The 18,509-nt window shown below is 39.9% G+C and overlaps 1 protein-coding gene across 26 annotated transcripts in view; it reads right to left on the bottom strand.

Moving 5' to 3' along the window:
- The window catches only part of Rbfox1 (RNA binding fox-1 homolog 1), a 1,697,412-nt gene that overhangs the window by 580,202 nt on the left and 1,098,701 nt on the right, over nt 1–18,509 (bottom strand). Inside the window, exon 1 of one of the 26 annotated variants that reach the window (XM_060364139.1) lies at nt 14,877–15,134. The exons of 23 other annotated variants lie outside the window; for them this stretch is intronic. In XM_060364139.1, the coding sequence (XP_060220122.1) occupies nt 14,877–14,894 (18 nt within the window). In that variant the 5' untranslated portion in view covers nt 14,895–15,134. Of the gene's footprint in view, nt 1–14,876; nt 15,135–18,509 lie in introns of those variants that run through there. 2 more of the 26 variants (XM_060364149.1, XM_060364153.1) reach the window with 2 other exon arrangements.

The raw sequence follows: 18,509 nt of genomic DNA, 5'->3' as shown, positions 1-18,509 counted from the left end.
GTCTCCAATTACAAGAGGGCATCACACAGTTCTCCAAGATAGAACAGATCTATCCCAAGTTATGGATACAGTTACTTTCTATTAATTATATCAGAAAACAACTATTTTTTGTCCTCCATGCGTATAATTTCATTGAAGACTTCTGAGATCCTCAAATCGTATGTAATAAATAACAGAGGTAAGACTAGAGGGAGGTAGCATGTTAGCCCAGAAGGGAAAAAGTACCCAATACAGGAACGGTAGGATTTCAGACCCATGCACGCCTGTCTCTGCAGCTCTTTCTCAGTCCTGAGTGCTCAGGTGAAGGCATCCTTTAAATCTCAAAAATAAAATAACCTGAGATTCTTGAGTTTTAGTTTCCTCTGTGTGTGTATGTATATGTGTGTATGCATGTATGCAAGCATGCATGTATATATGTATATATGTATGTATGTTTGTATGTATGTACATGATGCAGGTATCCATGAAGACCAGAACTGGAATTGAAGTGATATGCAATTGTGAACTACCTGATGTGAGTGCTGGAAACTGATTCCAGTTCTTCTTCAAGAATATCTAGTTCTGTTAACCACTGAGCCACCCAGACTTGTGTGCACCATTGGGTAGCCCAGCCAAAACCCGACCTTTTTCTCCATCTCCTTGTCTCAGTAAAATACCTTAGACTTGTAAATTAACTTGTGAAAATGTCTAGTATTTTAGATTCTCACCCAAATACCTGCAAACAAATATTCTAGAGTCCCAGAAAACACTGGACAAATAACCTACTTACAACTTCTACCAGTTAAACAAAGGACACTGTTTTAGTAGTTTGTGTTCATCTGACATTGGGAGGATGTACAAAATATGCTGCATTTTGGCCTTTTGGTATTTCCCTTCTGAGTTGTGTGATTGCTCTTGTTTGCCCACTTTGTACATTTCATGGTTATTTTCTCTCATTAACATCTATTATAGACTGTGTTTAAAAACAGCTCTAATATCTAATATAGACAAATTGGCAAATGGATCAGGGTATATCTAGATACTAAAATTGACATGACCTTTTCAAACTATGTCATAATTAGTAACACAAGGAAGGCTTTAGGAAACAATTTCTGTATGGATATACTTGCAGTAGGATCCCGATGCTTTCAGAGAAAGTGTTATATAAGGAAATGAAAATATATTGAAGCATGCATAAAACGTCAAAATAATAACAATATCAAAATTAGAATCTGATACTGTGAAATTTTAATTGTTATTATTTTTTTATTAAAAAGATAATATCCAGGTATTGGTTCAATTTTCTGGAACAAAGTCACTAATCTCTCTTTTGAGGGCACAGAATAGCTATAATATTTACTTTTAAAACTTTTCATACATTTGTGTGTGTGTGTGTGTGTGTGTGTGTGTGTGTTATGCTTGTGATTGTGTACACCAGGGCACAGGTATGGCAGTCATAGGACAACTTGTGGGAATCAGCTCTCTCAGTCCACCATGGGGGTCCTGTATCTTGTTGACCCAAAAATCTTCACTCACTGGGTTGTCTCACTAGTCTATTCATGGCATTTTTCTGCTACCCATTTTCCAGAACTCTGAGTTTTTCTTTCAGTCTTTAGAACTGCTTTATAATCTAAATATTAGAACTGCCTGCATCACAGACTCCTTACGCCCTTGTTCAGGGCTTCTGTTTTGTTTTTGTTTTTTTTTTTTCCATTTTCCACCTAGTACTATCAAGAAAAGAAAAGTACAAAATTGCACTTTTAGGTAACCAGAAGGTACTGAACTGGGTGTTATAGGTGGCTGTATCATTTCCATTTCACTCTTCTACAGCCACTCTCCTGTGCCCAATTAAAAGCAGAGATAAGCAAAACACTGAAGAGCACACAACCAGAGCCTGGTACTGAGTGTGCTCACACCCATGACTGGTCATTCTCCAAACCCCTGCTTTATGAACCATTTATGCTCTGGTAGAAAGAGGGCTGCTATGCCCTCCCTCATCTTACATACACAGACATGCTGAGGCTACATGAACTCATTTCACTAGAATGGTGATATTGATGGAGAGAGCTAATCTTTATCAAGCAACGGCCTGCCTTCTATGATTTGAAGTATCTTCCTTATAATTTATCAGTTGATCTTCAAACCAATCTTTGGGAAAGGTTCAGGGCAAGGTTGCTATGCAAACTCTTTACATACTGTTTACGGTACAGTGTGGGTGCTGAGTAACTGAAAGAATTCAGTGAGGAATTAGGATGTCCTCTGAGAACCAATACATGCACGGGTAAAGAAAATGTGCTGTGTATGTACAAGAGAGTTATACTGGGCTATGACAGGAATATTCTGTATGGATATACTTGCAGTAGGATCCCGATGCTTTTGGAGAAAGTGTTATATAAGGGCATCTCACAGGGGCTAGTGAGATGCCTCAGTGAGCAAGGCACTTGTTGTACAAGCCAGAAGACCTGAGCTTGATTTCTGGAATCCACACAGAACTGGCAGGAGAAAACTGACAACTCTTAAAAGTTGTCCTGGGAGGGAAGGGGCTATAGCTGGGATACAAAGTGAATACACTGTAATTAATAAAAGATTAATTAATTAAAAATAAGTTGTCCTCTGATTTCCACACTTCTGGTTGCGATATTAGTCCCATGTCAACAATACTCCCATCTTAGAGACGGGAATAGGCAGGAGGTCTGAATCACAGAGTCTTTGCTGTGTAGTATTTTAGTTATCTGTGGACAGAAAACTTCAGAAATAGAAGATCCATGTATCTGATTGACTGATTATTTTGAGACAGGGTCCCATGCAGCCCAGGTTGGTCTTGGAAACAATATGTCGCTGAAGATGATCTCGAGTTTCTGGCCCTCCTGCATCCACCTATCTCATGATGACATTTCGGGTATGGAGAGTTCTGCCTGGTATTTTAGGTTCTGAGGATTGTACACAGGATATTGCGCATACTAGGCAAGGCCTCTACCAACTGAGTCATGTGCTCAGCCTGATCCATACATCCTGAATAACCTTTCTAACTTTACTACAGTATACTATCATTGTTCTATTTATCATTGTGTTCCTTAACCTCTTACTGTGTTTAATATAAATATTTATTACATATGATCATGGATACTTGTATACAAGATAGAAAAACAAATTTATGGTTTAATATCATCTGGTGGTTCAGGTATCCATTATGGACTTTAGAATGTCCCCTCTGAAGGTAAGAGTAAGAGGGTATACTTTCAAAAAATGGAGGATGCTGATTTAGAATACAGTTTTGCACCAAAGGCCATGCTTTTAACCATTTTAATGTCTTGAAATATCTCAGAAAAAGCCTGCACACAATAAATGATTGTATATATTTCATAACTTTGCTTCTGTGTTAAGTAGATAGAGAGAGAGAGAGAAAGAGAAAGAGATCATGCCTCACAGGGAAGCATGCTGCTTTTGGTTGAAGTTTATAAAGAAATAAATGGTCTACCCTTTTATTTTCCCTTTTCATTAGTTGACTCCAATGAGGGAAACTGTGAAGCAATAGTGCATGAAAGAAAGAATAAAAAGAAAGAAAAGAAGAAAGAAAGATTCTATATTACAATAAATCCTCCATTAACTAATTGTGTTCCTGTTCTCATTTGTAGTCTTGGCCTCTTTGATTAGCCTCTTAATGTAGCACATTAACAACATTGTCTTTCCTTGGCTATTCCATCACTGAGCTCATTGATGTCAAATGCCCTTGAAGACACTTGAAATTTCCAGCCACGTTTGCTATTATGAAACTGCTTTGTTTTTCTGAACTTCAACCTCAAATTCTTCACAACTGAACAAAGCAAGGCCTTGAGTGAGGCACTGCTATTATTCAGTAGCCCCATTCATGTCCCCCAAACTGGAGAGCTCCATTGTTGTTGGCTTTTCTTCCACCGCCAGCTTCTTCCCCTCTCATCGGAGATTTGGGATAAATAAGCAAAAGACTGGTGCTGACTCAGCACACTTGGAGGGCTGAGGAAAATGTTTCCAATACTGAGCTTAGGGCATTAGACAGCCACATCAAGCTAAGTGGGCTTTGGTTATTTGGAGCATACATAGAGGTTCTTAAAAATCCTAGTGGGAAAGATGCCTATTCAATTTCCAACACCATTGCAATAGAAAGAGGAGGGACTGGGGAGGCAGCTTAGGAGGGAAAGTGACTGCTATACAATCAAGAGAACTGGACTTCACTCCCCAGCACTATAGACGGTAAGAGAGTAACAACATAGAGAAATCAAGATTCAGATGAATAAGCATTATATAATCAGTGTACCTAAGTTTTAATAAAGCAAGCTATGGTCTGGTGTGATACCTAAGCCAATAAAGCACTTAGTTTTTTAAAAGCATGAGGACTTTAATTCAATGCCCTAGAAACAAAAAGCTGGATATGGTGTCCTGTGCTTATAATCTAGCGATGGAAAGCCAGAGACAGAAAGCTACTTGGGGCTTGCTGGCCAGCCAGTCAAGACTAGTACACAAACCCCAGGTTCCAGTCAGAGACAGTGCTTCAAAAATTAATATGAAAGGCTCCTGAAGAATGACACCCAAAGTTGACCTCTAATCTTCATACTAATGTGAACGTGTAGGAACAAACAGACACTCAACTGACTGATAGAATGAATAAATGCACATACAGGGATAAAGGAATTTCTCTCATACTTTTTCTCAACCCAGGTCCTGTTCTTGCTTTCATCGCAGAATGATGTGTGATGACCAGAGCTCTCTGATACTAAAGAAGATGCAATGGGCCTCTCCAACATCACAGTTGCTTAGGCTTCTGTCATAGCAGAACTTTTTCTCCATGTATACTCCTTTTCTCATACAGCTGTGACCAAATTAGCTCACTGGCCCTTCTTGCTCACAAACACCCTCCTTACCACAACATAGCCCAATAATCCATCTCAGAATTGCTTTCTTACCCTCATGTCCAAGGTCAGGAGAGATATCTTAAAAAATATTGCCTGGATTCACCTTAATAAAACCTGTCCCATTGTTCTCAACCCAAATACATATTTTATTTTGAGTTAAGTCTCATTGTAAGCTGTCATTGCAATGTTTATTTATTTCTCTTGGTTAGACATAATATGTTTTCTGCTTAGAAATTTTTCTGGAGAAATCACCTCTTGCTCAACTTCAATACCTGGCCTTTTAGGGTTATATCTGTTCTTCACCTTCCCAATGGTGAGTTCTATACTTGAGACTGCATGTTAAGTCTCAGCTACTTGTCCAAGGTTACAGAAACCCTAATCTGATCGCACAAGAATACAAAGTTCTTGGATGAGTGTGATCAATCTCTAATGGTTTCCATGCTTATGGGATGTCCACTTAAAGCCACAGCCTTTTGAGGCTGCAAAGAGAAAACTGATTCAGAGAAACTGACTCAGACTTCAGTGCTGTATTGTATCCTGGATCTGTCTGTTATCTTGAGAGTTCTCAGATGTGTGAATCAATGTATTTCCCTCTTGAACTTGGTTTATTTCTAAAACAGTGCTTTTAGGTATTTATGCTACAAATGTTTTGTTTACTAGCACTGTTCATTTGTTTCCATTTTTATCCTGTCTTGTGTCGTATATAATTCCTCAACTACACACTGGCCTATGAAGATTACAGTCATTTCCTGTTTACTGTGTCTTGAGAATTTATGACACACTAGAGCTGGTGCACAGGAAACTCTCAATAAACGTTTTTTATCAATTAATAAATTCAGAACCAATGCTATATTTGTACAGTTGTTCACTAAGGTATTCCTCATGGACAGAAACTCTATGAGCTTCCACTTGGTACCTTACTGACAACTAAATAGGAGCTGTCCTTCTGCAAAGATTCCCAGTATGACTGAGATGGCAGAACCAAAAGCCACAGGTAGGACAGATTATAACCATAAGACACTCCTAAAAGCTTAACTATTTTTACATTCTGTCATGAGTTCTATCCAGATCCTTTAACCAAGGAACTGACATTGTGTTTAAGATAGAAACAGATTTGAATACAAGAGAATCACAGACCCTGCTTGAAGAGTGAGACTACAGGGTTGACGTAGACGGCGCTGTCAGGAAGTCCTTGCTACAAAAACATGACAATGTGAGTTTGATATTGCCCAGCCCATGCATGGTGGTGCATGCTTATAATCCCATGGCTGGGATGGCAGAGGCAGGCAGGCGCTGGGGATCAGTGACCTGCTGCCCAAGCCTAAGGAGTAAGTACTAAGGCAATGAGAGAGCCTGCCAAAAAATAAAAGGTGCTGATCTTCTGAGGAACAACATCTGAAGATGATCTTTGGCCACTACACACACAGGTACACAAGTCCACCCACATACACAAAATATTAATTGGAAAATAAAGAGTAAAAAGAGCTTTCCCCTATAGGCATTTTAGGATTAAAAGGGTTCCCTACTATGTCCTATGTTCTAAATATTTTATTATGATGAGTCCCCTGTGTCTCTGCCTTTGCTTATCTCAGCACATGCATGTACATGTACACTCATATATACTTTGAAATTCTATTCATATTTCAATCCACCTCCCATTACTTAATCCACCGACACACAGGTGTGTGTGTGTGTGGGGGTAAGGAGTACTGTAAAACAACCACAATGAAAGAATCATAGAGGTGGACACATCAACACGTGGTATAAACACAATGCACCAAATTGAGGGTGGAGCTTCAAATGTTAAAATGGGTTAGAAGCAGAATTCGGAGATTGCTGGCTTCCTGGACGCCTCCAGATCCCCAACATTGATACGAACAGCCTTACATTTTCCCGCTTCACTTCTGCACCATATTCTTCCTGTACCTGCCTCTCAATTGTTTTCCCTGTCTCTAAGATGTCTGAGTATAATACATGGGAAACACAATGTGCAATTCTCTCTCGACGTGTCCTAAAAGCTTCGTGTTTCTTAGTTGTCAAAACAATGCTTTACTGCATCCCCAAATTAGCTCGTTGGTATTGAATATCAATTTTTCAATTTGTTCTTCTCTGAATGGGTACACAGGTTTGAACAGAAGCTAATTTCCGTATGTCGTTCAAACTTGCATCATTTGATCAAGCGTTTGTCTGAAGGTTGGAAAAAATCTTAAAGGTATGTGAAATACCACTCAAAATGTAAAATAGAAGCAGAAGCAACATTTTACAGCCAGCCCATTTTTATTGCCTTCCAAACAAAATAAAACAAAATATAAAACCATGTAAAGTTGACCAACTTCTATATTTGTGTAAAACATAAAGAGAAATCATGTTTAATCCTTTGTATTAATACTCATTAAGTTTCATCTTAAAATAGGACATATGCGAGTATATGTGTTCATGTATAAAGAAGATTTGTCTTGTGCCTAGAGCTTTTACTACATGGATTTTTGTCTGCTCTGATGCACAGCTTTCTTTGTGTTTTCGGTCCTACAGAGTCAAACTGTGATTTTTTTTTCTTGGAAGAATCTTTAAACACAAGAATTCAATGAGTTTGGTGTCATTATTATATTGGGAAGAAAAATGGTTGGGACTTTATGCTACGAATCACTTTACAGACAAAGAAGAATGTGCGTGTAAACAAAATTTCAGAAAAATACAAAAAATGTACTGATCAATTTACATCAATGGCTTCTGGGTGCTGAAGCGGAAAATAACATATTCCTCCCTCTGCCAGAGACTGTCTGCAGTGAGTAGAGGCCAAGAATGGTTAAGCCAGGGGGAAGACATAAGTCACAAAAGCACTCCCGCTCTTTCTCTTTGCGTCTATCTAATTCCTTCCCATCAGTCAGCAGGTGAAGAGGATCATGGGGGCTTGGCACCTTTCTTCTGCTTGTATAAAATCTGGACTAGTGGCTACTTTTTATCTAAAGATGCTTGGGAGTTAGCCTGTTCTAAATGTTTAAAAGGCTCTGTAGGAAGTATGGTAGGCATTGTTTTTTACTTTTTATTAGCATATATTAATTATACAAAATTGATTTCACAAGGACATGCACATACATGTACAAAATGTATTTTGATCATATTCATTCCATTGCTCTTATTTGTCTCCACACAATGCTGATGGTCCCTCTCTTCTTCTACTTCTTACCCTGGTACTTTCATGTCTTTAAAACAAAAAATGACCCAATGAGTTGCCTCATCATGTTTATTTACAAAAACATGAATACCTTATCAGTGGCTACACCACTGAAGAGAGACACATATTCCTTTCCTAGCTGCTATTAACTGCCTATAAAACCTCAGGGAGATAAGGCATCAAGAACCCCACCCTATGACAGGTTATAGATGGAATCAGTTCTGAGGGTCTTGTGCAGATAATCACAGCTGCAATGGAAAGTCACGCCAGATGATAGCACCCAACAACATTCCAACTACTTCCTTCTGCTCTTACATTCTTTGTGATTCCTCTTTCATCATGTTCCTTAGCCACAGGGTCAGGAGATGATATATATATGCCATTAATGACCCAGCATTCAACAGTTACTTATTGTCATGATCTTGAGTAGTTATGAATCTTTGCAGTTACACAGATGATACTTTCTTCTACTTTCTTCAAGAGCAAAAGAAGAGACTGGTGCAAAAGAGGTGTGACTGTGAGTGTTAGAAATCAAGGATCCTTGGCCCTCTGATAATACAGTCTGGAGAGGAGAACTGAGTATAAGTTGCAGGGTCAAGAGCAGTGAGATACGCCTTCCTTCTAGCCATCAGTCTGTTGTTTCCACATTCCTTACCCCTCAACTAAAGATACAAAGCAACAAGCGTCAGTGCTAAAAGAACTGGGCAGGTCAGTAAAAGTATATTTGTGAAGTAGAAGCAAATAGTAGTCATCCTTGTGCCATTGGAGAATTTTCTACAAGACTGTCCAGTCATAGAAAACACAGAAACCTTCAACTTGGGATAAAGGTTTGAAGTTTTCCAGCCTTGATATGAGGGTTTGTGCCTAGTCATATTATTATGCTATTATTGGTTGATATCTCTGGGAAGCCTGCTCTTTCCTGAAGTGAAATGGAAGGAGAGTGGATCTGGGGGAAGAGAGGATGTGGAAGGGCCTGGGAGGAGTGGAAGGAGAGGATATAACTGTGGTTGAAATATAATATTTGAGAGAAGAATATTTTTTTTAAATTAAAAATTAAAAGCTATTTTTTCCCAAGCAGATATGTTTCTTCAGTTGCCTAACACAATTTTAAAAAAATTCAACTAATCAACTGGAAAACTTGAAGACTTGAAGAAAACAGACAACACATTGGCCACCAGTACATCAGAGTGGGAATGGAAACTGAAACGGAAGGTAACCTCAAATCAAATTTGGCAAAATATAGTATCAAATCCAAAACAAACCATTGGCAAACTTGTGCATTGCAGCCAACAGGTGATAAATATTTACAGTCAAATCTCTACTGTAATCTCCTCAGCATTTTAGCCAGTTTTGAACTAGCTGTACAATCTCCCAAGGCCCAGCAGTAACTTACAATGTGCAAACAGAAACATTTTACAGCTGAAGACTCAGCTGAGCAAATTTTCGAATATCCACTGCCTGGATCAAAGTCTACTCTGGAATGAAGGAGGCTGTTGTAAAAAAATAAAATAAACAAACAACCATATTTAATGCAGAGAATATTAACTGATAAAAGCAGGTTAGTTCTGAAACACTATGGTTGCATGTTACATAACAGAATTTTTGTTTTTGGGGTGCATGTCCTCGTTCTTCACACTTTAACAGATCAGAATCTGAGGTGCACTCTACCACTGATATGTGCTTTTCATGTGATAGCATCCTGCCTCCCGCGAAGCAAACACACATAATCAACCCTGCTGACAGACTGCAGTTTGCTGCCTAACCTTTATCTTCAGTCCTGCTCTTCATCTGAGCTGAGACCATAATGATTAGGTACATGTTTTTAGAAAACTACCTTTATGAATACAACTAGCTTTCATTTTGAGATAATTTCTATTTTAGGAGCTAAAATAATTGGCATTATTCATTTTCTTAGCAATTACTAAATATTCTAAAAAGGTAGAAAGAACACTACGAGAGTGAAAAATGATGGATGCCGAAGAAGGATAGGGTGAGAGGAAATCAGAGACGGGACATGAAAATGGTAAAGAACCCGGGGGTTATGCAAGAGTTTGTAGTGGGCAGAGAAGTGGGGCAGATGGGAGGGAAGCAAATCTATTAAAATGCATTTGTTAAAAAACATTACAGTAATATCTCATTCTTTAAAGAGATATCTCATTCCTAAAACGAAAGAAAAAAAAAACACATATATTACTTGTTTGAAATAAACAGAAAAACAAAACAAAACAAAACAACAAAAAAAACCCGCCACATTGAAATCCAGGCAAGCCGTGACTGCCCTATGGAAGCTTAAATTCAACAGACTGAATGACCAAAGAACACAAAATCAGTCCAGTGTACCCCTGCAACCTATGCATGCTATAGAATGTGGAATGTACAAATCCTGTCATCTACATTCACCTTATAAACAAGTTCTAGAACAGACAGAATAGACCAGAGGAAGCTATAGATGTTCAGGAAAAAATAAAAATAAAAAGAGCAAGAGTGCAGAGGAGGGGTTCTAGAAATCCAGAAGAGGGTAGGAAGGTGGGATACGTCATGGGTCGCTCAGGCAACCTGAGAAGTTTGTTCACAGCACTTGCAGGATCTGAAGAGCTAGGTCCTTCTTGTGCCAAGGGTGACGATCTGGAAGATCCTCAGGGCCTTACAGGAAGAACAATGTTTTACAATCGATTCCCCATTGTAAATGACCAGACTACAGTTGCCAAAGCACAGATGCTGCATCTGATTCAACCAGATCCCAATTACAATCACTCTGGAATGTTTTACCTGTTGCCTTTTCCTTCCATTTTAAGGACAGATTTATGGTTGTAAAGGAATGCTCCCTAAAATTAAAATACAACAAAAATATTCCTAAAAGGTCAAGAATAACATGCAACATAAAAACTAAAATTAATGGCACGACAGAAATATGTAACTGGTTTTACAGCACACACTTGCAAGTCTGGCACTCAGGAGAATTTCATAAAGTCTCCTGGGACAGAAAAGAGGGCATGCTGGGAAGCATAGTGAGACCCTATCTCAGAAAGATAAAACAACAACAACAAACCTGATGAAACTAATAAAAAGAAAGAAAATGAAAGTTTACACTGTATATTAAATACATATGTTATCTCTCATGTGCATATTATATATATATATATATATATTTTTTTAATATATGTATACATAGGGATGGCACGCTAGCTTGGTCAGTAAGGGTGCTCACATACAGCAAAGCAGAGTCTAACAACCTGAGCTTTATGCCCAGGAACCACATGCTACAAGGAGAAAGCTGGCTCACATAGGTTCCCCTCTGACTTCCACATGTGTGCTGTGGCAGGCAGAACTCCTCTACAAAATAAATGATTAAATACAGTAATTGTTTTAAAGAACAGAAGAATGACATTAGGCATGTAACTGAGACGTACAAAGAAATAAATAGAAATAGTTCTTCTATTAGAAAGTAAAGAAAAGAAAAACAATGTGAAATGAAACAACAGACACCCATTTTTCCCAAAGTGCACACTGAAGACCCTCTGGTTAAGAACCTGAAGAACCACCAGCGATCTAAGCTATCTTATCTCTGAATTTCATGAGGGGCCTCCATTTCCACCTGCCCTTCCCAGCACTCGAGGGGCAGTTTGTTTGTGTCCCAGAGGCCTCTGGTGGAATAAAATAACCACAGCATGGCTGGACACTGCGTGGATCTAGAAGTGTGCATCTGCCCAGCTATGATAATATATACCTGTCATCCTAGCACTTGGGAAGCTGAGACAGGAGGATGGCCAGTTGGAGGCCAGGCTGCACAGATAAGGGAGGACCTGTCTGACAAAAAGAAAAGAAAAAAAGAGTTCTGATCTTCTTATATCTAACCTGATACCAGCACAGAAGCGAATGTAAGTATCCAGGAAGCATCTGGGAAAGACTCCTCCATCCTACTAAGCCCACGTCTGGGAAGCCATCGGGGAGTCTAGCACACGAGCAGCACACTCAGCTCTTTTTTCCTGAACACCAACTTGTCCTCACCCAAAGAAAATAAAGTACAAGGAAAACAACTACTATTACCTGTCTTTTAGGCAAGGCTTCTTAAAGAAACCCAGGAATACAAATAGCCAGAGGGCTGGATGATTCTGGGCCTGAGATAATTTCATCATACTGGGATGTGTGTTCCTAACGCGCGATGTGAAGAAGCTTTGCGCTTCCGGTCAAAACGGTCCGAGTGTGCACCATGCCGCACCGGCACCCTGTTCCTCCAGGCCCCAGCTGGAAGGTCTCAGTCTTCCTGAGAATGAGGCCCAGGCATCCTATGCCAGGAATGCAGGTGGGAAGGTGAACTTAAAGAAAACTTAAACCAAATCCCAAATCAACAGAGGACAGCAAGCTGAGCTGAGATCTCTCTCAACTGCCCCTCTTTGTCTCCCCATCTTCATCTCTGTGTCCATGAAAGAAAAGCAGATTCTTCACACGTTGCTAAAGTTGAGGTTCATTTTCCTAAAGCAAAATGATCTCCTAATTGTATTTACAGATTGGGAGGCGAGGGGTAGAGGCTGCACTTTAAATGGAGTTAAAAAAAAATAGAAAAAAAGGAAAAGAGCAAAAATTCCCTGAAACCTCCCGCACCCATGGCACCCATGCTGGTCTGCTAATTCACATCTCCTTAAACAGCACATATCCAGCTGCTCCAATTTAAAGAGCTTTTTTTTTTTTTTTTTTAATGTATAGCAAAGATGAAAACAACAACAACAAAAAAATCAGAATTAAAGATGTAAATAGAGAAATGAAGTTCAGGGCCAGGCAGGTGGCAACCACTTTTCAGCTTGATGAATGCAGTTAATAAAAATGTGTGGCAACCAAAAGCAAGGGTCAGACAGAGGAAAACAGAAGTGAGAGGGACAGCTCTGAGAACTCCCGGCAGTGAGTGACCTGGAGGAGTCAGCAAGCCCTCTGCCTTGACCCTGGGAGTGAGTGGGTCCTGAGGCAGTCTGTGCAGTTCCCCCTGCTTTGCTTTGCAAATGTGCCTGGCCAGAAGAGCCAGCTGACTCCATACATAAAGTCAGTGACATCTCAGGGGCAGTGAGAGCACAGGAGTGGTTGGTCACTCTAAAAGCAAGCATAGCCTAAAGGAATTTAAAGAAAATTGATTAACCGGAATTCATTCATAAAATAAAACCCCCAAACAGGCTCTTTTCTTTATAAACACTAATACAGCTCTTTCATGAATGACTCAGGTGGTGATTCCCTGGAATGACTTATTTTTAATACTTAAAAAGTCAATTGTTTCCAAACATTCAAAATTTTAATTGTAACAGCAACAAACCCGTCAGAGAACATGGGAGGGAGCAGCGGTAAAATTTCCTTTGTTAGGTTTATTGGCTTTTTCTATTTCTAAATGTTTCTTAAAGATAGATACGTTCAAAGAGAAAATTTTTCCAGAAACTAACACAAAATGATACAAAGGCCGGTCTCCAATGGACAGACTTGGCTGTATTCAACTATACAAAACTCGGGGAAAAGGGAGCTAAAGTTTCCACAACATGACAAATCCAAAAAAAGGAGGGGGGAGTGAGCTGAACAGTACCTAAGTCATGTGGTTCCAGAGGGGTGTACCCAACTGAGACAGTAGCAAAGGGCACACACATGTGATTAAGGAAAAATCCAGCAAAGAGGCCTTTTCTTTCCTTCCTAGCAAGAAGTTCAAGGCTGTGACTTCAACCAGAAAAGTGGCTGAGAGGTGGGGAAAAAGAGGTTTTTTCCAAGTCTGCTGAACAACAAATCCCAATAGCAACAATGATGGTAGTGTTATTATAAAGGTTTGCAGACTTATCTTGCTCATGTCCCCTTCTTTCCCCACCCCCCCACAAAGTTAGGAGTCTTGTGTCTCTAATGTAAACCTGCAAATCTCAGTTCTTCAAATGTGAAAATTTCACACATGTCCTTTCTTGGTCAGATTAAACTAAGAGTATATATTTGTCCTCCCAGCCGAAGATAAGGAACTTCCCTAAGTCATTCTCAATAGGATACTGTTTTTTTCCCCCAAATACTACACCAGTTAAATATTGCCATCTATAATAACAAGCCACTACTTTCCTGTGTTTAATTTAATGCCATGTACTAGACAAATAATTATATACATTTATCAATAAGATAGGAAAAGTACATCTAAATCTACCTTTGGCTAGAGCATTCTCATCATGTATACACACATACACACACGCACACACACACACACACAAACACACAAACACACACCTGCTTAAGGCAAATAAAACACTCAGCTACCACCTAGCACACTCAAATCTAACATGAGAAATAAGTATTCATACAGGAGAATATATATACATTCCAAAACAGAGCCATCTTTCTCAGCACCCTGCTTTGTAATTAAATGAAATTCTACGCAGCTACAAGTGAGAGAGAATTTGCTCCATGCTGAAAACGGCATTCCTAGATCTGCTCTTTACTCTGAATTCACCACCATCAATGTCTCAAGAAAAAAGAAAGCAACATATTCCCTCACTCCACACATACAGATGTACCCGCGTGCACGCGTGCGGGCACGCAAGCACACACACACACACACACACACACACACACATTTTTTGTTTCATTTTGCACGTGAAAATAAAATTGTAGCTCAGCGCTAATGAAGCAAGTCTTGCCTAACTCCCACTGGAAAAGCTTGCACATGTACCGTAGCCATGCAAGATTATCCTGCATCGGCATAATCACCTTACATGAAATGCGATTACTCTAGGCTGCAATTTTTATCCCCGAAGTCAATTTATTAATCAGAGAAAGACAGAGAGAAAGAGCGAGAGAGAGAGAGAGAGAGAAAGAGAGAGACTACCTACCCACAAATACATCATCATGTTGCAAGAGAAATCAAAGGCTCTGTCAGCAAACAGAAGTCTCCTCACTTCACCAAGAGTATCTGGAAGAAAAACTGAAAAACCACTCGGTAGAGATTCTTGCCTTTTCCTGCCAAGTCCTCAGAGTCCCTCTTATTTCCTTACACCGGGTTTGCTATGCTTGTTTATGAGTTTATCAGGACAGCATTCCTTCAGTGCCAACGTGTGTGGAGTGACTTGCTCCGGGCTGCCTGCTTCTCTCTCTCTCTCTCTCTCTCTCTCTCTCTCTCTCTCTCTCTCTCTCTCTCTCTCCCTCTCCCTCTCTCCTCTCTTCTCCTGTCCTCTCCTCTCTCTCCCCTCCCCTCCTCCCTCCCCCCCTGCTTCGTTTCCCTTCCTAACTCTTGCCTTTTCTTGTCTCTCTAGTCAAGACTGCTTAGGTAAGAATTCTTGGTGTGGCTCTCATGAGCAAATCCAAGTACTTCAGGCAGCGAGTAACAGTGGCAACACAGGCACTGTTGAAACTGGTAATGGTGAGAGTGATAATAATAGTAATAATAATAGCAACAACAACAATAACAGTAATAGCCCAGATGATCACTAAAGGCAGGTGCTACAGCAAAGGCTAACAGCTAGGAGATGATTCCCAAAGTCCCTACTGGAGGAATTTACGGGAGGGCTGATCCTCCTGAGGCAAGCATATCAGCACAGACCTGGTGACTCTGAGTTTTGTTTTTTTTTTTTTTTTTTCTTTCTTTCTTTTTTTTTTTTAACTCAAAGTAAAGCTCCAGCTGCAGAGAAAAGAACATGTGCCTCTCCCGGCTTCCCCTTTATCTCTTTAAATGTACTTCAGATAAAAGCAGCATCCAGTTAGGTCAAGGCCTCCCCAGACTCATTCCTCTTCACACCACATGCTCAGCATACTTGTCTACAGCCATCTACCGGCTCCACGGTGTCACTGCGGGCTCAGAGGCTGCAGGTCTTGCCTGCTGCAGCAGCTGCTGCCTGCCCATGTCTGCCTCGCATTGCTCTCCGCCCGGGTGTGTATGGGAATCTGGGAGGGGGAGAAGAACAAATAGCCTTGAAAGCATGTGTGCCAGTCTATCAAATCAAAAGAAAAGCCAACCCCCACCAGCAACACTCAGCAAATGGAAAGCTCCTAAGACTTACTGGCACGAATGTTTAGACTTCCCAAACCAAGGGAAGGAATTACGCACATGTCCTCAGTAGCGGAACTGATTTTGATGTGTGTGGAGTGTGCATGCATGCATGTGTATGCGTGCTTATGTGTATGGATGTGTGTATGGGTGTATATATATATATATGCCTGTGTATGTGTGAATGTGTGTGTTTGTGTGTGTACATGTGTGTGTGTGTGTATTATTTTTTGTCCCTCATCCTTTGCAATTGCAGACCTGGGAAATTTGGCAGGGTGAATAAAACTTGATCATGTTGACAGGCTCTCCTTAGAAAATCCACAGGCTAGATGCACGGCTAAGATTTCCTGAAATTATCCAAAAAAAATATGTTTGCCCATGAATCAATTCTCCTTTATTAGTTGTTCTTTTTAAATCCATTTTAAATTGTATACTTTATCTTGAAAATTATCTCCATTACTGAAATGCATTGTAAAGGAGAGGATGGGGAATACAATTTGCCCAGCATATTAATTGATGCAGAACCCAATTATTGATATATGGATAAGGGAGAAATTAATATTAAAACACACGGAAGACTTTAAGAAAAAGGCTGAGGATGAACTTGGGCTCTGAGTGGAGTCTTGGTCATTACTCACATCTATATGTATCATACAGAGGAAACCATGGAAGTACATCCCTCATTCATTTGCATTTCTCCTTAAAACTACACAAGGCAAAATGTCACCTAAATAATTAAGGTGCATTAACTAAATTGTGGAGTCATCTACAGAGCTGAGCAGGTGGTGAGGCACCTGTTAATGCATCCCATAGACACTGCCATCAAGATGTATAATAGCAAAGGAGGTGGGAGAAACAATGACCATGCCATTTTGTAAAATAGTGACCAACAGACAACATCAGAGAAATTGAACTTAGTCACAAAGTCCGCAGCTGGAAAATATGCAAATCATAGAGCGGTCAGTGAAGCTTACATACCAGAGGACCTTACCTGGGTCCCCAGAACCTGTGTCAAACGTCTAGGTGTGGTGGCTCACTCTTATATATTTTGGGGGAAGGGAGGTGAAGACACGTGGATGCTTGGGGCTGATGAAACAGCTGGCATTATCAAATCTGCATGTTCCAGCTAAAACTGAGAGACCTTGTCTCTATAAAGGAGACAATAACTAATGAAGACACCAAAGGTTAACCTCTTCATACACTGAGACACCTCTCCCCTCACACATGCGAATATATGTGCACACACACACACTATGCACCTACACACACACACACACACACACACACACACTTGCAATTCACACATATTCATGAATCTATTTGTGCCTGCAATATTCATGTCTTCCAAGCATAGTATATACCATGGACAGAAAAATGCCTAAGTACCCTATGTGGACTAGAGTTCCTCAGTTGCAGGATAGCCAATGTGTAAACCAGGACATTCCAAGCCAATTAGAAGAGTTAGTCATCATGTGAGGCTCTATTGTATAGACTCTGTCATTATCTTTATGAAGAGTAATGGAAGACGGCCAAGATGGGCAAAAACACATCCCCTGAGACCTGATTTGATCCTTGAGGCCCACATGATGGGAGAAGAGAACTGATTCTTGCAAGTTGTCCTCTTCTCCACATTTAAACACACACACATACATAAATGTAATAAGACAATGTAACAAGATAAGGAGATCTTCTACCCTGTTACTGCTTTTTATGGAGATTCCCCACTGTACATGAACACAAGTTTTCTATGTGCCCTAAACTCTTATACTTGAGGTAAACATGGGGAAAATATTCAAAATATCTCATTCCTTTGCTTCTTGAATGTATGAGTTCAGGTGTCAGTTCTCCATCTTTTCTTGAACCCACTGTGCTCCATCTCTCTGGAGGTACTGGATGGCAGTGGCTGTGAGGAAGACCACAGACAATCAAATCACTGGGCCACAAACACCCTGAAGGCATATTTTTAGGGGCAGAATATATATATATATATATATATATATATATATATATATATATATATAGAGAGAGAGAGAGAGAGAGAGAGAGAGAATTAGATTGTCAATATTTAAACACCCATAACACTTCAAAAGAAAGTCTGTATGCACTCTTCAGAAACATAAGGCACCCAGTGATGCCTGGTTGACTTTTCACAAGTGTGGCAACAGGCTGATACTTGGGGTCACCTGCCCACAGAACCTGCCAAGAACTGAATAATCTTAATGGACGATGTGTGCTCCTCCCAATTGCTCCAGATCAGGTATTGTCACAGAGTTTTCTAGGAATCTGGCCTTGAAAGTAGTTAAGTCTGTAGAATTTTGAGATGATCTGGGATGTGAGCTCATACATACATACAAACACACCACTTTAAATGTGGACTCCATATAGCACAATTATAAACTTTCCTTCAGACTCCCTAGATCCTATCAGATTTTATCTGTCTGTCTGTCTACCTGCCTATTTATCATCTTTTTATCTATCCATC

Source organism: Meriones unguiculatus, chromosome 11 (assembly GCF_030254825.1).
Source record: "Meriones unguiculatus strain TT.TT164.6M chromosome 11, Bangor_MerUng_6.1, whole genome shotgun sequence".
Taxonomy (NCBI): domain Eukaryota; kingdom Metazoa; phylum Chordata; class Mammalia; order Rodentia; family Muridae; genus Meriones; species Meriones unguiculatus.
The sequence above is the reverse complement of the archived record's forward strand: the minus strand, read 5'-3'. Positions and strand labels throughout refer to the sequence as shown.